At 39.0% G+C, this 23,016-nt stretch overlaps 1 protein-coding gene across 3 annotated transcripts in view; it reads left to right on the top strand.

Annotated features, from left to right (window-relative positions):
- Positions 1 to 23,016, top strand: part of LOC133630931 (voltage-gated potassium channel subunit beta-1-like) — a 137,299-nt gene that overhangs the window by 91,836 nt on the left and 22,447 nt on the right. For all 3 annotated transcript variants that reach the window (XM_062022788.1, XM_062022787.1, XM_062022786.1), the window contains 2 exons: positions 4,872 to 4,915; positions 20,724 to 20,810. In XM_062022788.1, coding sequence (XP_061878772.1) covers positions 4,872 to 4,915; positions 20,724 to 20,810 — 131 coding nt within the window. The remainder of the gene's footprint in view (positions 1 to 4,871; positions 4,916 to 20,723; positions 20,811 to 23,016) is intronic.

The raw sequence follows: 23,016 nt of genomic DNA, 5'->3' as shown, positions 1-23,016 counted from the left end.
ATAAACATTTAGAAAATCTTTCTATGTAAATACCTCATTTCACAACGTACTGGTATATATCTGCTGCTTACAGACTAACTAAACTAAACTAAAATATGAAAAAATAATAATAATTTAAATTTAGTGGGTGCGGCTTGAAAACCGGTGTGGCTAATAGTCCGGAAAATACGGTACTAAAAAGACAAAGGTGTGAATGCATGTTTGGAATATATAATTATTACCCATAATGGTCTGAAAGCGGAAGTTGTATGACATAGTGAAATAAAAGTGCAAACCATAAAGGACAGATAGCAGATAAAGGTAGCAAATAACTGCGGAGAACAATAGAGTGGAGCATTTAGACGCTCCCTCAGGGGTTTGCTGTGTGCAAAAATTGAGAGTGCATATCGAATTTCAATTACAGCATAAGCAGGACTGAATGTTATTCATGTCCTTGCAGAGTATAAGAGCAACACTCCAGCTTCTACAAACCCCGTTTCCATATGAGTTGGGAAATTGTGTTAGATGTAAATATAAACGGAATACAATGATTTGCAAATCCTTTTCAACCCATATTCAGTTGAGTATGCTACAAAAACAACATATTTGATGTTCAAACTGATAAACTTTTTTTTTTTTTTGCAAATAATCATTAACTTTAGAATTTGATGCCAGCAACACGTGACAAAGAAGTTGGGAAAGGTGGTAATAAACTCTGATAAAGTTGAGGAATGCTCATCAAACACTTATTTGGAACATCCCACAGGTGAACAGGAAAATTGGGAACAGGTGGATGCCATGATTGGGTATAAAAGTAGATTCCATGAAATGCTCATCATTCACAAACAAGGATGGGGCGAGGGTCACCACTTTGTCAACAAACGCGTGAGCAAATTGTTGAACAGTTTAGGAAAAACCTTTCTCAACCAGCTATTGCAAGGAATTTAGGGATTTCACCATCTATGGTCCGTAATATCATCAAAGGGTTCAGAGAATCTGGAGAAATCACTGCACGTAAGCAGCTAAGCCTGTGACCTTCGATCCCTCAGGCTGTACTGCATCAACAAGCAACATCAGTGTGTAAAGGATATCACCACATGGGCTCAGGAACACTTCAGAAACCCACTGTCAGTAACCACAGTTGGTCGCTACATCTGTAAGTGCAAGTTAAAACTCTTCTATGCAAGGTGAAAACCGTTTATCAACAACACCCAGAAACGCTGTCGGCTTCGCTGGGCCTGAGCTCATCTAAGATGGACTGATACAAAGTGGAAAAGTGTTCTGTGGTCTGACGAGTCCACATTTCAAATAGTTTTTTGGAAACTGTGGACGTCGTGTCCTCCAGACCAAAGAGGAAAAGAACCATCCGGATTGTTATAGGCGCAAAGTTGAAAAGCCAGCATCTGTGATGGTATGGGGTTGTATTAGTGCCCAAGACATGGGTAACTTACACATCTGTGAAGGCGCCATTAATGCTGAAAGGTACATACAGGTTTTGGAGCAACATATGTTGCTATCCAAGATACGTAATCATGGACGCCCCTACTTATTTCAGCAAGACAATGCCAAGCCACGTGTTACATCAACGTGGCTTCATAGTAAAAGAGTGCGGGTACCAGACTGGCCTGCTTGTAGTCCAGACCTGTCTCCCATTGAAAATGTGTGGCGCATTATGAAGCCTAAAATACCACAACGGAGACCCCCGGACTGTTGAACAACTTAAGCTGTACATCAAGCAAGAATGGGAAATAATTCCACCTGAGAAGCTTAAAAAATATGTCTCCTCAGTTCCCAAACGTTTACTGAGTGTTGTTAAAAAGAAAGGCCATGTAACACAGTGGTGAACATGCCCTTTCCCAACTACTTTGGCACGTGTTGCAACCATGAAATTCTAAGTTAATTATTATTTGCAAAAAAAAAATAAAGTTTATGAGTTTGAACATCAAATATTTTGTCTTCGTAGTGCATTCAATTGAATATGGGTTGAAAAGGATTTGCAAATCATTGTATTCCGTTTATATTTACATCTAACACAATTTCCCAACTCATATGGAAACGGGGTTTGTAAATGCTCCACTTCTTTTCTCAAAGTTTGTGCTGAAGAGAAGCCAAACCTGCAGAAATATGCTTCATTGTGTACAAATGCTGCCTTGACAGAGATAATATTGCCCAGTTTCCATGATCCCACTGTCAGAGACATTCACTTTATTATTGTGCTTGGAGTTTACAGTTTAAAACTTCACTGCATCATTTTGGAGGTGTTAGGAAGGTTAAAGCTGTACTTAGTGCAGATGTACCTCATGAAGTAAAGTGTCCAGTGTCCACATATATTTGAAGCCATTTCCAGTTTTGTAAAATGTACTTTAAAAAATGTATTTGTCCACGAGATTGGGGGTTCTTGACCTTTTTGACTTTGGTAGCCCAACTTTTCCACTACAGAAGGACCCCACTCAAATATTAACACTGAATTAGTAATGTTACTCTATTAATTGTAGTCAATAATCACCGTATTTTTCGGACTATAAGGCGCACTTAAAATCCTTTCATTTTCTCAAAAATTGACAGTACGACTTATAACCCGGTGCGTCTAATGTACGGAATAATTCTGGTTGTGCTTACTGACCTCGAAGCAATTTTATTTGGTACATGATATAATGATAAGTGTGACCAGTGGATGGCAGTCACACATACATAACAGATACGTGTAGACTGCAAAATGATGCCAGTAAACAACACCAAAAACTTTAAATGTTCCATTGAAAATAAAGACCATTACACACGGCACTCAAAAATCTGTCAAAAAGGTTTTAGTACAACTTTGAAGCCGCACCACTTGATGGATTGTTGGCCCATTACGGCTACCGTAGTCAGAGATACAAGTATTACTATGGTGTGTGTATAAGGACCGCAAAATGGCAACTATTAGCAGACATATTATCTGGCGTTTTGTTTCGCAATATTATGCAAAACCAACTTTTCTTACCTTCTGGTACCTGCTGATCTGTATGTGAGGTCTGCATAAATCCTGAAAATTTGCGCGTCCGCCTTTGTAGTTTAGTTCGTGCCGATACCGTAGTCAATAGGCTTCTTCTTTTTCTCTATCTTATTGTCATGGGACATTCATCCTCCGCTGTTGCCATTTCTAATATAAAGTAGTGTAAAGTTCTTACTTATATCTGTCAGTAAACTCGCTATGGAAGCGCTAAAAACATACCGGTGTAGTGAGTTTACATAATTCACCCAAGTAACTTTAGTTATTAGAGAGTTCCGCTCGGACGGTTTTTCACGGGACACATTTCTGGCTTTGTTCTTGCACTAGTGAGCCACGGATGAGGAGATGCTGCTCCGCTATTGATTGCAGTAAAGCCTGAATGTCATTAAAACAGTTAGCTCCATCTTTTGACACTTCTTCCACTCCCATCCTTGCATGCTACACCGCTACAACAAAGATGACGGGGAGAAGACGCTGTCGAAGGTGAGCCATGAAATAACACCGCCCACAAATTGGCGCATCTTGAAGCGACTGTCAGAAAGCGACTTGAAGATGATCTGTAAAACATCATCTATGCAACATTTTGACCAAAGAACCACCATTACATCTTATGTAGACCACAAGGAAGTCTTTTACATTTACAAAATAATCATAATATGACCCCTTTAATGCGCCTTACAATCCGGTGCGCCTTTTGTATGAAAATAGACCTGACTAGATCCACTCATCAGCAGTGCGCCCAAGGGTCCAGAAAATATGGTATATCTAACGTACTTACAGTTTACAACCTTGTCAATTGATTTCGGAATCTAATTTATTGGCCAAGTATTTTTAAGGCACAAGGAATCTGACTTGATAGACTGTGCGCTCTTTGTTCAACTAGGAGAGAGCACAGTGTTGCGGCGGCCATCATGAAACCAAATGTTAATCGCAAAGATTATTATTTATTCAACTCATAAACTTTAGGCTTAGGTTAGGCTAATTAGAAAAATAAGTACTAACCAAATAAACTGACGGAAATGTATTTACATACAGTTAGGTTGTGCTAAAATAAATCAACTAAATTAATCATTAATATTTGTGTGTACTAAACTGTCAATACAATTAAGTGCAAATGAAAATACAGCTTCACAGCCTGATTTAGTCCTCATTTTTGCGCTTAAGAAACTTCTCTAAGACATTAGCTCCAGACTTCTTCCGTTTGTTCGACATTGTCATTACTGTCACAAGTGGTGGAAAAGTGTATTACAGCTGCCCAACAATGGAATGCTTGATTTGCTCACCCTAACTCACTACGGGTAATTACACCTGATTGGAGCCTTTTTTTAATCAGTTATGGGATTTATCGGTATGATTTAATAATTCCTAATATGGGTCCTATAATAATTGTGCACCCCTATTACATTTAAAGCCTAGTGCAATACTTCAGTATTTGGTGACAATGTGGGTGGTTCCTAGCAAGATAGGAATAATTCAGGTTAACTTAAAATAAAATGTTCCACTGCACCAACATGAACTTATTTGAACGAGCTGTAAATGAGCCAGAGTTGAATGAACAGGGAGTCTCACCAAGCTACAGTCACGGTGCAGCACCCAGCTAGGTACATTCACATAAACACACATAGAGCAACTACCATCAGGAAGCTGAAACGACCACATAAACTCGAACACGTAACTTTAACAACTTTTATAGAGCAAGTGTCACAAGGCATGATGGGAACTTTTGTGGCTCCAGACTCCCAGTGATGTTACAACATCTAACTTGTTGTCGGTGTACACTTGGCACACTGCAGAGGACTGAGTGCATTATGCCTGTGACCTGTGCACGCCCTCGCTAGCCATGTTTCATCAGTGTTTTGTGTCCGTGCAATGATGCAATGGTGCATTCTTCTTATTCCAGGGCAGAGACCGAGAGAGGCCTGAACAGAAAACACATCATTGAAGGTAACAAACATTCTCTCCTCCTCCTCTTCCTTTGTCCCTCACCTCAACTCATCACACCAGCTTGTGCAAACACTTGCACGAGTCCGATGTACTGCCAACTTTGACTGCAGTGTCCCAAAACGCTTACCTTTTGACAAGATATTGTTTCAATACTGAGAGGTATTCATGATTCAGTGTGATGTATTCTCCAACAATAAACTGTTCAGTTTATTTTTGATTAAGAAAAGCACACACCTTTTATTATAGCGTTACCTATGAATAGTCTACAATATCAACCTTAATAGCTGTCATATTTTGTGTCCCCCTCTTAACTTCTAGTTTAATGTAATTGCAATCCACGCGCCCTGTGAAGCTAATAGTTAAATACATTACGGCAATCTTAAATCCCACTACAAACCCCAAAACCAGAGAAGTTGGCATGTTGTGTAATTGGTAAAAAAAAAAAAAAACAGAATACAATGATTTGCAAATCCTTTTCAACCTATATTCAATTGAATAGACAGCAAAGACAAGATACTTAACGTTCAAAAACGTTATTTATTGCAAATATTAGCTTATTTGGAATTTGATGCCTGTGACATGTTTCAAGAAAGCTGGCACAAGTGGCAAAAAAGACTGAGAAAGTTGAGGAATGCTCATCAAACACTTATTTGGAACATCCCACAGGTGAACGGGCTAATTGGGAACAGGTGGGTGCCATGATTGGGTATAAAAGCAGCTTCCATGAAATGCTCAGTCATTCACAAACAAGGATGGGGCGAGGGTCACCACTTTGTCAACAAATGCATGAGCAAATTGTTGAATAGTTTAGGAGCAACATTTCTCAACCAGCTATTGCAAGGAGTTTAGGGATTTCACCATCTACGGTCTGTAATATCATCAAAAGGTTCAGAGAATCTGGAGAAATCACTGCACGTAAGCAGCAATTCCCGTGACCTTCGATCCCTCAGGTGGAACTGCATCAAAAAGCGACATCAGTTTGTAAAGGATATCACCACATGGGCTCAGGAACACTTCAGAAAACCACTTTCAGTAACTACAGTTGGTCGCTACATCTGTAAGTGCAAGTTAAAACTCTACTTTGCAAAGCAAAAGCCATCTATCAACAACACCCAAACACCATCGGCTTCGCTAAGATGGACTGATGCAAAGTGGAAAAGTGTTCTGTGGTCTGACGAGTCCACATTTCAAATTGTTTTTGGAAACTGGACATCGTGTCCTCTGGACCAAAGAGGAAAAGAACCATCCGGACTGTTCTAGGCGCAAAGTTCAAACACCAGCATCTGTGATGGTATGGGGGTGTATTAGTGCCCAAGGCATGGGTAACTTACACATCTGTGAAGGCACCGTTAATGCTGAAAGGTACATACAGGTTTTGAAGCAACATATGTTGCCATCCAAACAACGTTGTCATGGACGCCCCTGCTTATTTCAGCAAGACAATGCCAAGCCACGTGTTACAACAGCGTGGCTTCATAGTAAAAGAGTGTGGGTGCTAGACTGGCCTGCCTGTAGTCCAGACCTGTCTCCCATTGAAAATGTGTGGTGCATTATGAAGCCTAAAATACCACAATGGAGACCCCCGGACTGTTGAACAACTTAAGCTGTACATCAAGCAAGAATGGGAAATAATTCCACCTGAAAAGCTTCAAAAATGTGTCTCCTCAGTTCCCAAACGTTTACTAAGTGTTGTTAAAAGGAAAGGCCATGTAACACAGTGGTAAAAATGCCCCTGTGACAACTTTTTTGCTATTTTGTTGCTGCCATTAAATTCTAAGTTAATGATTATTTGCAAAACAAAATTAAGTTTCGAAGTTCGAACATTAAATATCTTGTTTTTGCAGTCTATTCAATGGAATATAAATTGAAAAGGATTTGCAAATCATTGTATTCTGTTTTTATTTACGAATTACACGACGTGCCAACTTTACTGGTTTGGGGTTGTGTAGTTTAATGTAATTGCAATCCACGCACCCTGGGCGGCTCATAGTTAAATATATTACGGAATTCTTAATTCCCACTACAAAGAACAGTAACTACTACCACGGTGCAGACAGAAAGAATACAGCACAGCAAACACACAATGGGCTAAACAAAGACCAACTTCCTGTAAGCAAGCAGAATTCAATAGTGTCAAAATGAGGGCTGATCTTCAACTAAGGATTTTCACAGTCAAATCTGATTCGTAAGATTCTGCCCATACTCGACTATCAGTGGAATGTATGACATTTTCAATTGGTAAATTCACAGACGATATGTAGTAGTCGTGTACACTTGCTGGTCACTAGGTGTCAGTAACGTGCTGGATGTGCCCTAGCACTTATACAGATGTCACGTCCTGTGCAGTACAGTACACACAGGGTGCCGCTGTTTTGGAGAAGCCTGTTCAAAAAAGCCAACAAACCAGCCTGGAAAGAAGGAGGAAATCACTGTGAATTTATACTTTGAGGGCATGGTCTACCAACTAACATTGAGGACACCGAGGTCATGTCCTCGGAATTTATTTAAGTGACAAAAAGAAGTTGATATGCCTGACTTTGTGTAGCATATCGTGTGCGCTGCACTGCCTCTACATCACCATGCGGTAGATCATCCTCTCACAATGTACGATCTTTGGTCATGCACAACACCCGCTTCAACTCCAGCAACAACAAAGTCCACTTTTAGTATGAACCTCACCCGATCCGAAATGTGCTGTTAACATTAAATTATACCGACGTAACTAATTGTTATTCATTAAAAAACAACAAAAAAATTGTTGTTTTAAAATACTTGTTTTGGTTGCAAGTAGGGCTGGGCGATATATCAAATATACTCGATATATCGCAGGTTTGTCTCTGTGCGATATAGAAAATGACTATATCATGAGTATTCGAGTACACATTCTCACATGGTTGCTTTTAGCTGCGGGCATTACACTTCAGGCGTTTCTCACTCTTTCTTGTCTCTTCTTCTCACAGAGACATAAAACAAGCGCACCTTGTTACATACATCACATACTGTCGCTCGTGCAACGTCATACACCCTCGCGGAGCAGAGAGGTAGCGGCATGGGTAACGTTAGCTGTAGCAGGTGGTGCAAGCATAGCGGTGTGAGTGGTAAACGAGAGAAAGAAGGTGCGAATCTGGTAACAAATGGAGGAAGAATTAATTCCCAAGAAAAACAAATCCTCTGGCGGTGGTTTGGCTCCAAGCGGGAAGATGTTGAACAGACAACCGTAATATGTCAAGTATGCGGCGAAAGCGTTGCTACAAAAAGTAGCTGCACTGCTAATTTGTAGCATCATTTGAAAAGTCACCCGCTAGAGAATGAAGAGTGCTTGAAACTCTGCATGTCAACACTTCCGGCTGGTGCCACACCAACAAAATGCCGAATCAACCAGCACTGACCCAATTGAGCCAGCCGTCTTCCATTTCCACATCAACAAAAAATAGTTAAATACAGAAGGAGATAACGTCCGCAGTAACCTACCATATAGCGAAGAACATACACAATTTGATTTCCTATTATGCAGTCAATTTTTATTTTACAGTTATTGAAATATCTTGTGTGACATCATGTACAAAAGTGCACTTTATTGGTTTTAAACTATTGTAGTGGCATTCTGTACAAAAAGTGCACTTTAATTTAGTGTTGTTTTGATTTGTCATCTTAGTGACATCATGCACAAAAGTGCAAAAATAGCTTGTTTTAAAATGTCTGACAATCTTGCACTTTCTGTTTTGAAATGACATGAATGTTTGTGCCACTGCTTAATAACTGTTTAATAAATACACTTTTGGTAAATTGACTTAGTTGGGATTTCCATCTCTGCATGAAAGTTTAAAATGAGCATATATTAATGCAGTATGAACAAGAATGTTTGAATGTAGACACATAGAATCATCGTACTGGTGTGATTGTATGCATCAAGTGTTAATTCAAGGCTAAAGCAAAATATCGATATATATAACGTGTATATTGACATGGCCTAAAATATTGAGATATTAAATAAAAGGCCATATCGCCCAGCCCTAGTTGCAAGTATTTTTTTCTTTGGTTTTATAGAGAAACACAGATTTCTCTCCATATCCCTGATAATTATGCAAGGCCTTGCAACTTTCTACAATTTCTCAACACATTTTGGCCAGTCATTGTCATCTTTGTGTTTGCTAACATAATATGACCACACATTACAGTGTGTAACACTTACAAAGTATACTTCAACGTTACAGTTATAAAATCACAAGGCGGTCGATGCAATAAAAACACACACAAACAAAAGCCACAGAAAAATCCAATCACACGTGTGTGTTGAGTTCATCCTTAAGGACCTTATACTGAAGTGGAAGATGGGCATCATAATCCAGAGGTTAAACTAGAACATATATAAAGGTTTATTTGAAATAGGCACATATACAGAAACATAGATATCTGAAACAGTTATCCATAGTGTTTGTAGCCTAAGCTAATTTACAACACTTGTCCCCAACAACAACAACAACAACAACAATAACACAGATCTAACATCATTAAAATAGGAAAATAAAAAGAATGAGGCAATGAGGAGTCGATAATAATGATAATAGTAATAATACAGACAAAGTGCACACTAGATAAAAGCCAATAATAATAATAATAATAATAATAATAATAATAACACAGACAAAGTGCAAACTAGATAAGAACCAATTAGTAAAAATTTGTAAAAACTAAACATGGGAACACGATTGTTGCTCAACTAGCCACAATTGTGTTTGTTTTTTTGAAAGTGACAAGTGCAGATATATTTTTCAGAGTGTCAGGTAGAGAGTTCCATAGTTGTGGTCCTTTTATTGAAAAGGCAGTCTGGGCAAAAGACGTTCTACGGAATGGAACACAACAGTTGCCTTTTGACGTTGCTCGGGTGGCAGATCTGGTACCACTTTGCAGTCTTGTAATTGCCTTGCAGAGCAATTGGGGAGCAGAGTTATTTAAGCATTTAAAAACCAGTTTGACTGTGTGTAACAAAATAAAATTGGTAAAACTTAAAATATTGTATTTTAAGTTGTATATTTATATATCACATTATGGCATTATTGTCATTGGAAAGAGAAGTCACATGCTTGTAGTTGGCAATTAAAGTTCCTAGCCCAACATTTATGTGTGTTACAGCCACATTCCAACTGATGCCAGCTATCAAACAACACACTCGGGGATTCCGCTCGTAGTTTCTGTCACTTTTATCCAAGCATTAATGAGCCTTCAACTTTGTGCAGCTCCGACTTCCTCAGTCTTTGTGCATGCGCTCACCGTTTTGTGAAAAGGGGGAAAGTTGGAGATGCTGCTGTGAATGCTAATTATGTGACTGAGAGCTGAGTCACTGCAAGAGGTGCAATGCGCTGCAAGTTTTAGGAGGCAGGAATGATTGCCACCAACGGTGTGCAAAACAAATAATTGTGAATGAGGCCATAAATCTTCTAAAAAGAGAAAGTAACAGTAAAAAGCGTTGTGTAGCCTTTGACTCTTGAGCTAATTTCACTCTCGGGTTGCAGGGAGAACATAAGCCAAATAGTCAATCACACTAAAACTTGTGGGTTGTCCTGAACAAAGTAGTCTTTGTTTTGCATAGGTAGAGTAAAGTATAAGGCTACTTTATTTCACTACACTGAGGGAGCATAAAATGAGAAAGATGATACAGCTCTTGCAATAGCATGAGCGCTTGTGACCTAACAATCCATACCAGCAAGACTTTATTACTTACGATTCTTTAGAACAACATTATCACAGCGGTACAGTTAAATGCGGGATTGTTATATGATAAATAGTAAAATACTCAATAATTTGGTCAAATAGCGAATCCATAGCCGGTAAGAAAGCAGTTGATAACCAATTTATAAACTTGAATAAGCTCCTTTATTTGAGTAATCATAATATAAAGTGGTGTAATTATCTTTTATGTTAGAAAATACTAAAACCTGCAAATTCCCCTCACAAATTAGTATTAAGAAATTAACTAATCACTGCCTTTTTCTAGGGTCTTTTATGGTAAAACACACACTCGTTCTCTTGTACACCTTTTCGGATTGGTACAAGAGAATTTGAGAGATGCTGACAACAACTGGTTAAAACATTTTTTTGGAGCCTTTATACACCTTTAGTATGGGTACCACCATTACTAAGTTGTACCAATGTCTTTGCGATGAGACAAAATACAGAAAATGTCATTTTCTTACACTCTGAAATGCAGAAATATACGGTCGGAGAGCAATTAAAAAGCTATTTATAAACATATTGTGGACCAGGGGTCTCACGACAGTTTAACTAAGACAGAGTCTTGGTGAAGCTGAGCAGCATGAGGTATTCCCTGTAGAATCACGTTTTATACATTTGTTCCACACTTGTCTTTTGTAAAGTAAATCTGTACAGCAAACATGTGCATCTACATCAACTATATGATTTGCCCAGTGGTGTGCCATCAGGGCCAGCAAGGCCTTCTCTGCTGGCCTAACAACCAGAAATCATGATCATAATTAAAGATAAGTCATTTTTAATTTACTTTCCCTAAATATCTCAAAGTATTCATATTTTCTTCATGTCATATTATGCTCCTTCCAGCGCTGTTTTTAATTTATAGAGTTTTTATCCAATCAGAATTCAGCTAGCTTATGTTGCCATGCTGTACCAAATCTGCCACAGCCCTTCAGATTCACTGTAAGTGAACGGGGACATACAGTTGATAGACAGTTGCAATAGCCAATCAGATCACGTGTTGTCAGTAAGGCATTCTAGCTGGCCTAAGGCAGATATATAGTGATGTCATGAGCCAGGTAACATAAGAACTCCATTACCCAGCATGCCACAGTAGTGTAGAGCATGCGTAGTAGCCCCGTTTAGGTTGTTGAACGTAGACATGCCGGCAGCGGGAAGTTTTGGATGAGCACGCTCTGGAGTAAACTTTAAGAAGTCAACCAACACGCCTCGTCTGCATCTTTTATGATTCGACAAGACAACACATACTTTGCAAGGCCATTTTCAAGAAGGATATTTAAAGAGAAACTACATCATGTGAGACCAAACCCTCTTAATCCCACCCCCCGGATTGTAAATAATGTAAATAATTCAATGTATATACTCTGATGATTAACTTGTGTGATGACTGTATTATGACGATAGTATATATTTGTACCATGAATTGATTTACGTGGACCCCGACTTAAACAAGTTGAAAAACGTATTCGGGTGTTACCATTTAGTGGTCAATTGTACGGAATATGTACTGAACTGTGCAATCTACTAATAAAAGTTTCAATCAATCAAAAACCATGTCAGCCAACCCCGGAAGTTAGCTCAGCTGTCGATGAAATGTGAGTTCAGATAATTTATTTCTTAATTTTTTTCACGTTTGAAATGTTTTTTGCAATTTTATTTTTGACAGTACCACATAAGATATGTTTCAATTGCTGATGCGGGTTTATTGATTTTTAAATGCGCCAGAAAAAACCCGTTATGTACACTGTTGATGTGTTTCAATGCACAGTATTGCGTGAATGTGTTTCTGTATAGTATTTCTCCAGCAATGGTCATGTGGTGACATCAATGATGGTATTTTGAGAGGTAATCATTGAAGTCGGACAACACTGAAGGCCTAGGTGGGAAACGCACGGCCTGTCACTGGATTTGCCTGAGTAGCTGGACAGGACAAAAAAAAATTAAATAACAAAAACATTTGTCAACAACTTCAACCAGCAGCTATAGTGACCTGTGGCAGGCCTTAAGTAATTATACATGTAAAATTGATTGTAAAGATTGTATCTTTTGACTAGGGCTGTTTTCAAATAGTCGAAGATTCGACAATTTGATACAGTGGAGTCCGATTTGACTTTCAACCTCACAGTCGAATCATCTCAATGCACACCTGCGTTTAGAATAAATTGACTGCGTTCATCATATTAGAGTGTAAGAGGTCATTCTAATCTTCTTACAACTTCGGCTGTCATTACAAAGCGGTTGCTGCTTCTTGGTGTGACATCATGTAAACAACTGGCTGTATTTTGGTCTCGCTCTAACATCCCTTACTCTATAAAATATATTTGTCTGCACACAATAATATTTTACTAATCGTGTTAGGAGGAGGTTTCTGAGGCATTCGAAATCCCCATTTTTAAACATTCTTTCTGTGTCAAAATGTCACTACAGCGTACTTAAAGGTCTACTGAAATGATTTTTTTTTATTTAAACGGGGATAGCAGATCCATTCTATGTGCCATACTTGATCATTTCGCGATATTGCCATATTTTTGCTGAAAGGATTTAGAATAGAACAACGACGATAAAGTTCACAACTTTTGGTCTCTGATTTAAAAAAAGCCTTGCCCCTACCGGAAGTAGCGTGACGTAGTCAGTTGATCATCTCCTCATATTTTCCTATTATTTTCAATGCAGCTAGAGCGATTCGGACCGAGAAAGCGATGATTACCCCATTAATTTGAGCGAGGATGAAAGATTCGTGGATGAGGAACGTTAGAGTGACGGACTAGAATGCAGTGCAAGACATATCTTTTTTCGCTCTGACCGTAACTTAGGTACAAGCTGGCTCATTGGATTCCACACTCTCTCCTTTTTCTATTGTGGATCACGAATTTGTATTTTAAACCAACTCGGATACTATATCCTCTTGAAAATGAGAGTCGAGAACGCGAAATGGACATTCACAGTGACTTTTCTCTGCACGACAATACATCGACGAAACACTTTAGTTACGGAGCTAACGTGGTAGCATCGTGCTTAACTGCATATAGAAACAAAATAAATAAATCCCTGACTGGAGGGATAGACAGAAGATCAACAATACTATTAAACCATGTACATGTATATACAGGGTTAATGCTTTCCAGCCTGGCAAAGGTTAACAATGCTGTTGCTAACGACGCCATTGAAGCTAACTAAGCTAGGGAGCTAACGTGATAGCATCGGGCTCAAATGCAGATAGAAACAAAATACATAAACCCCTGACTGGAAGGATAGACAGAAAATCAACAATACTATTAAACCATGAACATGTAAATACACGGTTAATGCTTTCCAGCTTGGCAAAACTTAAAAATGCTGTTGCTAACGACACCATTGAAGCTAACTTGGTATAACGGGACCTCACAGAGCTATGATAAAAACATTAGCGCTCCACCTACGCCAGCCAGCCCTCATCTGCTCATCAACACCCGTGCTCACCTGCGTTCCAGCGATCGACGGCGCGACGAAGGACTTCACCCGGTCATCCGTACGGTTGTCGGCTAGCGTCGGCTAGCGTCGGCTAGCGTCGGCTAGCGTCGGCTAGCGTCGGCTAGCGTCGGCTAGCGTCGGCTAGCGTGTCTGCTATCCAAGTAAGTCCTCCTGGTTGTGTTGCTACAGCCAGCTGCTAATACACCGATCCCACCTACAACTTTCTTCTTTGCAGTCTCCATTGTTCATTAAACAAATTGCAAAAGATTCACCAATGCAGATGTCCAGAATACTGTGGAATTATGAGATGAAAACAGAGCTATTTTGTATTGTTTTCAATGGGGCACCGATACTCCTGTTTCACTGGCTACGTCACACGCATACGTCATCATCCAAAGGCGTTTTCAACCGGAAGTTTAGCGGGAAATTTAAAATTGCACTTTATAAGTTAACCCGGCCGTATTGGCATGTGTTGCAATGTTAAGATTTCATCATTGATATATAAACTATCAGACTGCGTGGTCGGTAGCAGTGGGTTTCAGTAGGCCTTTAATGAAATAAATAAAAAATAGGATCCTAATAAAAGAGCTCCCTGATCCTCTTGTCTAAACGCCGCACCGGGAGACAGGGAGACGATCAAGGGTGCCGAAAATAACTCGCTAGTTAGCAAAGTTTACATCATCGAGCTAGCCTACTTGTCGCTCGCGTTCGCTCTGCGAGCCACAACATTGCTTTGCTGCTAATCATATTTGGATGATTACAATTCGAACACTGTTAGTTCCGAACCAGTTGTAAAAAACCCAAGACCAGTGAAGTTGGCACGTTGTGTAAATGGTAAATAAAAACAGACTACAATGATTTGCAAATCCTTTTCAACTTATATTCAATTGAATAGACTGCAAAGACAAGATATTTAATGTTCAAACTGAGAAACTTTTTTTTTTTTTTTTTAAATAATCATTAACTTCGAATTTAATGGCAACAACACATTTCAAAAAAGTTGTCACAGGGGCATTTTTACCACTGTGTTACATGGCCTTTCCTTTTAACAACACTCAGTGAACGTTTGGGAACTGAGGAGACACATTTTTGAAGAGGAATTATTTCCCATTCTTGCTTGATGGTTCTTTTCCTCTTTGGTCTGGAGGACACGACGTCCACAGTTTCAGAAAACTATTTGAAATGTGGACCACAGAACACTTTTCCACTTTGCATCAGTCCATCGTAGATGAGCTCGGGCCCAGCGAGGCCGGCAGCGTTTCTGGGTGTTGTTGATTATTGGCTTTCGCTTTGCATAGTAGAGTTTTAATTTGCACTTACATATGTAACGAAGAGCTGTATTTACTGACATTGGTTTTCTGAAATGTTCCTGAGCCCATGTGGTGATATCCTTTACACACTGATGTCGCTTTTTGATGCAGTACCGCCTGAGGGATCGAAGGTCTGTAATATCACCGCTTACATGCAGTGATTTCTTCAGATTCTCTGAACCTTTTGATGATATTACGGACCGTAGCTGGTGAAATCCCTAAATTACTTGTAATAGCTGGTTGAGAAATGTTGTTCTTAAACTGTTTGGCAATTTTCTCACGCATTTGTTGACAAAGTGGTGACCCTCGCCCCATCCTTGTTTGTGAATGACTGAGCATTTCATGGAAGTTGCTTTTATACCCAATCATGGCACCCACCTGTTCCCAATTAGCCTGTTCACCTGTGGGATGCTCCAAATAAGTGTTTGATGAGCATTCCTCAACTTTCTCAGTCTTTTTTGCCACTTGTGCCAGCTTTTTTTAAACATGTTGCAGGCATCAAATTCCAAATGAGCTAATATTTGCAAAAAATAACAAAGTTTTCCAGTTCGAACGTTAAGTATCTTGTCTTTGCAGTCTATTCAATTGAATATAAGTTGAAAATGATTTGCAAATCATTGTATTCTGTTTTTATTTACCATTTACACAACGTGCCACTGGTGTTGGGTTTTGTATTTCTAGAGCATTTATTAGTAGCCCGTGAGACAGATATACTAATTGTAATTGTAATAAATAAAAACCCAGTGAGTCTTTACAATATGATGACATAACAACTGCATTGCACCTTGCACATGCACACATATGTTTAAGACCTAAAAAGCAAGTGTTTATAAAATACTTCCCTGCTGTGAGATGTTGTACCATGATGTTGCTGGTGCTCATTTTGTTGTGCGCTAATAAAAATGCTAATGGAAATAATTTTTTTCACATCTTTTGTACAAATTACATACCGATAAGAGTGCAGATGAATACCAGTATGGATAAGGAATATCGATATTGGTATCAGTATTGATAAAATCGTAACAATATAGTAGTAGTAGGGTTGTCCCGATACCAATATTTTAGTACCGGTTCCAAATTGTATTTCAATACTTTCCGATACTTTTCTAAATAAAGGGGACCACAATAAATTGCATTATTGGCTTTATTTTGACAAAAACTCTTACGGTACATTAAACATATGTTTACTATTGCAATTTAATCCTTAAATAAAATAGTGAACATACTAGACAACTTGTCTTTCAGTAGTAAGTAAACAAACAAAGGCTCCTAATTAGTCTGCTGACGTATGCAGTAACATATTGTGTCATTTATCATTCTATTATTTTGTCAACATTATTAAGGACAAGTGGTAGAAAATGAATTATTAATCTACTTGTTCATTTACTGTTAATATCTGCTTATTTTCAGTTTTAACATGTTCTATCTACACGTTTGTTCAAATGTAATAATCAATTATTCTTCTCTTGTTTGATCCTTTACATTAGTTTTGGATGATACCACAAATTTTGGTATCACTCCGATACCAAGTAGTTACAGGATCACACATTGGTCATAATTTAAGTCCTCATGCGTCAAGGGACGTATTTATTGAGTTTATTAACATAATATAAATACTTCTTTTTTTTTAATAGAGTTTGTGATGCTAAAATTTTTATTTTTTTTATTTTAAACAACATAAAAAAAGACACAAGATACACTTACCATTAGTGCATCAACCCAAGAAAACCCTCCCTCCCCCATTCACACTCATCCACACTCATTTACACAAAAGGGGCTGTCTCTTTCTGTTATTAAAAAAAACTTCTGGTTCCTGCAATATACAATAATACAGTCTGCAAGGGATACAGTCTTTAGAGCACACATGATTGTGTGTGGTGCTGATCCACTAACATTTTCATTAATTACTATTTTTATGTAATTGTTTTTATATTGCTTTACTTTCAAACAAAACAAACAAAGGACCTTAACTTCACCAGACCGGGTTGTCAATGAAATCTGATTGTTCAAAAGGGTTCTTAAAACCAGGTCCAGTTCAGATTACGTCCAGATCGGGCTCAGCAACACACACCTTCACCCATGTACACCAAAAACCAGGGAACACAACAGGTGGCTTACAATCCACAAACAAAAATACATTTTCAAATTAAGCACCCATGTACAGTCCAGATCACATCCAAGTCGAACTCAGCAACACATACCTTCATTTATGTACACTTAAAATAGGGAATACAACAACAGATTGCATATCATATATAAACAAAATTACATTTTCAAAATAAGCCTTTGAGGACTTCCCATCTTCCCACCAGCTAAAAAATATTGATGTAATCAAAGTAGTAACGACTAGATACACTCCTGTACTTGGTATCATTACAGTGGATGTCAGGTGTAGATCCACCCATGGCATTTGTTTACATTGTGATTCCGGTGAGCTATTGTATCCTCCTACGGTGTATAGTGAAGCCTGTTTTGCTATTCCTCGTCCTGCAGTGATAATGCTACTTGTAAGAAACTTACTAGTTTATTTGTCGCCACAGAGGCCAGGATTAGTGATTTAGAAGTAGCTACAACACTGCAGACTGCGGATGGACGTTAGCCGCTAGCTAGCCATGTCTTAAAGCACCTCTTCCTGAGGGTGTTTCAGTGTTATAACTTCACCTTTATCTTTAGTTTTTGGACCAAAATGCGTCCGTTCTCCCTTTTCTGTCTACACACAGCGTCTGCTTGTAAGTACTCTGTGTGTGTGCGCTTCCGAACATGCTCCTCTGCTCGTAAAACCAGACATGCCTGTAAAAAAAAGGGGGGGGGGGGACGTGTACATTTTAGAAGCGGTATAGTACCGAATATGATTCATTAGTATCGCGGTACTATACTAGTACCTGTATACTGTACAACCCTAGTGTCAAGTCCGTTCAACAAAATTAAACAACTGAATGAAAATCCACCAATTCTGGTGATTCCATCCTTTTTGCCAGGTTTGTAGCTGACTATTTGGCTCCTCATTCAGAGATGCAGAAGAAGCTTTACCACACTCTTTTAGTGAGAATTCCCAAAGCCTTAGGTGATTATTGGATCATAAATTAAGTGACAAATAGAGTTTCTCTCTCCATTGTGTGCTAAATGTGTTTTAATGAGTACCACTGCTGAGGTGAGGGCAGGGAAATGAGGATGTCTCAGTGTGCATTCTTCTCTTTGCAAGTTAGCCCAGAGGACAGAGGATTCCTTCGCTACTTCATCTTTTCAAAGGGACTTTCGGGGAAAGTAAATACATTATTTATCGCGGACACCAGAAGGTAATCTTTTTTGCTCAACACCCTAAAAAAGACTGCCCTTCGTAGCTAGTCGAGCTTATCTACAAGACAGAAAACACAATCCACCATGGCGGTGCAGGAGGAGATTAGGATGCATGTTTGGGGTGTTTCTGCAGATGTTGGAAGAGTGGCAGTCAAGGCGGAAATTTCCAGTAGGATTTGATTAGGAAGCCTATACTAATCTGCCAGGCGCACTTGAACGTGATTGAAGCCGCGTGTGCTGTTAGCCTGGACTTTCTATTAATTTGCTGACAGCTTTACATTTTCCATTTTTTGTGTGTGAAACTGAACAAACTTTACTCTCCTGACACTGTCACTGTCACATGCTGAAAAGTCGAGCCAGAAAATATATTTTCTTCATAAAGCGCGGGCATTTATTTACTCAACTGCAGAGTAAATAAATGTACATTAAAAAATACTTTTATCTTTAATTATGATCATGATTACTGGTTATGTTAGGCCAGCAGAAAAGGCCTTGCTGGCCCTGACGGCACACCACTGTGTATATCAGACATTGATGCAGGTTTTCAGAGGGCTTTATAGGCAACCTAGGATTGTTGGTGATGGGTAATATTAGCAAAACAAACTTCGTCTGGGCATGTCCCCACTTTTGGAGGATAAATACTGTGCAACCTGCATTATGCTCTCAGACTAGACCTGTTCTAGCTTATCTAAGTAAAACAATGTCGATATAGCGTGAACATCACATGTTCAGAGTGAATTAAGTTCTGGGTGTGCCCTACACAACCTAACAGTCTAAATTTATGTAACGAACTACTGAGAACCATTGCATTTGTAGCTTTGCACCCAATGCTGACTAAGTGAAATACAGTTGTGGTCAAAAGTTGTAAAGAACATAATGTCATGGCTGTCTTGAGTTTCCAATCATTTCTACATCTCTTATTTTTTTGTGATAGAGTGATTGGAGCCCATACTCGTTGGTCACAAAAAACATTCATGAAGTTTGGTTCTTTTATGAATTTATTATGGGTCTAATGAAAAGGTGATCAAATCTGCTGGGTCAAAAGTATACATACAGCAATGTTAATATTTGGTTACATGTCCCTTGGCAAGTTTCACTGCAATAAGGCGCTTTTGGTAGCCATCCACAAGCTTCTGGCAAGCTTCCGGTTGAGTATTTGACCACTCCTCTTGACAAAATTGATGCAGTTCAGCTAAATGTGTTGGTTTTCTGACAAGGACTTTTATCTTCAGCATTGTCCACACGTTTAAGTCAGGACTTTGGGAAGGCCATTCTAAAAGCTTAATTCTAGCCTGATTTAGCCATTCCTTTACCACTTTTGATGTGTGTTTGGGGTCATTGTCCTGTTGGAACACCCAACTGCGCCCAAGACCCAACCTCCGGGCTGATGATTTGAGGTTGTCCTCAAGAATTTGGAGGTAATCCTCCTTTTTCATTGTCCCATTTACTCTCTGTAAAGCACCAGTCCCATTTGCAGCAAAACAGGCCCAGAGCATAATACGACCACCACCATTCTAGACGGTAGGAATGGTGTTCCTGGGATTAAAGGCCTCACCTTTTCTCCTCCTGGACAAACAGCTGCATTTTTTTTTTATCTGACCACAGAACTTTCCTCCAGAAGGTCTTATATTTGTTCATGTGATGTCAGATGAAAAAATGGTCAGAATTCAAGCAGAAGCTTGCCAGAAGCTTGTGGATGGCTACCAAAAGCGCCTTATTGCAGTGAAACTTGCCAAGGGACATGTAACCAAATATTAACATTGCTGTATGTATACTTTTGACCCAGCAGATTTGGTCACATTTTCAGTAGACCCATAATAAATTCATAAAAGAACCAAACTTCATTAATGTTTTTTTTAGGCCAACAAGTATGTGCTCCAAACACTCTATCTCAAAAAAATAAGAGTTGTAGAAATGATTGGAAACTCAAGACAGCCATGACATTATGTTCTTTACAAGTGTATGTAAACTTTTGACCACGACTGTAAATGTACAATATTTCTCTTGCATTCCCGCTGCAGGTTTGAAGGGCTCCCTCCAGAGGATGCAGCTGGAGTATGTCGATGTGGTTTTTGCCAACCGGCCAGATAACAACACTCCCATGGAAGGTGAGTTGTTGCTGGGGATGGTGGGACAATGCATATTGTCCTGCAACTTGAGAAGGTGAGAAAATATCAGAAGGGCCTCATCAGATCAGCGGCCTTTTGCTTTGAACCGGAGGATTAGGGTTGGAGCGTGTGTGTGCTCCCCTGGCACACACACACACACACACACACACACACACACACACACACACACACACACACACACACACACACACACACACACACACACACACACACACACACACACACACACGTCTCCGCTAATCGGACAACTTCAAGTCCTCTATTTTTGCCTACGGGTGTCAGTCTGGGTGGGATCACCACTTTCCACATGGTCTCTGAGCCCTCCATGTTCTTCAGAAGCAGGATTATCTGGTGCCCCTGAGAGAAGCTGGTGTATTTTGGGGTTGGCCTCTCTGGATACAAACGTTTTATTCCTCTCATTTTTAATCAGTCACCATTTATTCAGTTTACATTCACAATACCATTTGCATAGTGACCTTTCTCTTCCTGCGGACCAGTCAGTTCCTTCTGGGTCATTTGTCATGCCTGATGATATAATGTCACTGGTATAAAAATGTGAGGATGTCAGGATTATATGAACTAAAGCGGTTTAAAAAAAAAGTCATATATACGATTTCATTGCTTTGTAAAGCTTCTGGTAAAATTTATATTTGTTCAATATCAACAGTAATTTTTCATCACTTCAAGCCGATACCAGGTTGTCCCGATACCAATGTTTTGGTACGGATACCAAAATGTATTTTGATACTTTTCGATACTTTTCTAAAAAAAAAGGGGACCACAATAAAATTGCATTATTGGCTTTATTTTAACAAAAAAATCTTAGGGTACATTAAACATATGTTTATTATTGCAATTTATTTCTTAAATAAAATAGTGAACATACTAGACAACTTGTCTTTTAGTAGTAAGTAAACAAACAAAGGCTCCTAATTAGTCTGCTGACCTATGCAGCAACATATTGTGTCATTTATCATTCTATTATTTTGTCAACATTAAGGACAAGCTGTAAAAAATAATTATTAATCTACTTGTTCATTTACTGTTAATATCTGCTTATTCTCTGTTTCAACATGTTCTATCTACGCTTCTGTTAAAATGTAATAATCACTTATTCTTCTGTTGTTTGATATTTTACATTAGTTTTGGATGATTCCACAAATTTAGGTATCGATCCGATACCAAGTTACAGGATCATACATTGGTCATATTCAAAGTCCTCATGTGTCCAGGGACATATTTCCTGAGTTTATAAACATAATATGAATTTTTTTTAAAGTAAAAAATAATTTGGTGACGATAAAAAATATTGATGTAATCATAGTAGTATCGACTAGAAACGCTCTTGTACTTGGTATCATTTCAGTGGATGTCAGGTGTTGATCCACCCATGGCATTTGTTTACATGCAGGCGTGCTAGCTTTTGTTAGCGGTGACGCCGGTGAGCTATTGTATCCTCCTACGGTGTGTAGTGAAGCATGTTTAGCTATTCCTCGTCCTACAGTGATAATGATACTTGTAAGAAACATACTTTATTTGTCGCCATGGAGGCGAGGATTAGTGATTTAGAAGTAGCTAAAACACTGCAGACTGCGGATGGATGCTAGCTAGCTAGCCATGTCTTAAACCACCTCTTCCTGAGGGTGTTTCAGTGTTATAACTTCACCTTTATCGTCAGTTTTTAGGCCCAAAAAAGTCCGTTCTCCCTTTTCTGTCTGCACACTGTGTCTGCTTGTAAGTACTCCGTGTGTGTGCGCTGCCGAACATGCTCCTCTGCTCGTAAAACCAGCAATGTCACGACGTGACGACTACGCGCCGTCATGCCTGCAAAAAAAATAAAAATATGGCAGACCGGTACATTTCAAACAGAGTATAGTACCGTTTTTTGATTCATTAGTACCCCGATACTATACTAGAACCGGTGTAGTGTAAGGTCACTTGCACAACGGCTGCATCAATGGATTTAACAAAATATGTTTTTGTTGTAGTTTGCCGTCTTCAGTATGTAGATGAAGATGTGTTTGCATTTGGTCCTGAATGCAACACAACAACTCGTGTTCCCCCAAGGCACCAACAAGTGATGTAATAGGGACCAAGTCTTCCTTTGTTAAAATCACAGCCTTTCTTTTCACGTCAGCTCATCCCTTTGTGTGAAATTCTTGATCCTTTATGTGGCTTTTAAAAA

Source organism: Entelurus aequoreus, linkage group LG16, assembly GCF_033978785.1.
Source record: "Entelurus aequoreus isolate RoL-2023_Sb linkage group LG16, RoL_Eaeq_v1.1, whole genome shotgun sequence".
NCBI lineage: Eukaryota > Metazoa > Chordata > Actinopteri > Syngnathiformes > Syngnathidae > Entelurus > Entelurus aequoreus.
This window is presented reverse-complemented; position numbering and strand designations above follow the sequence as displayed.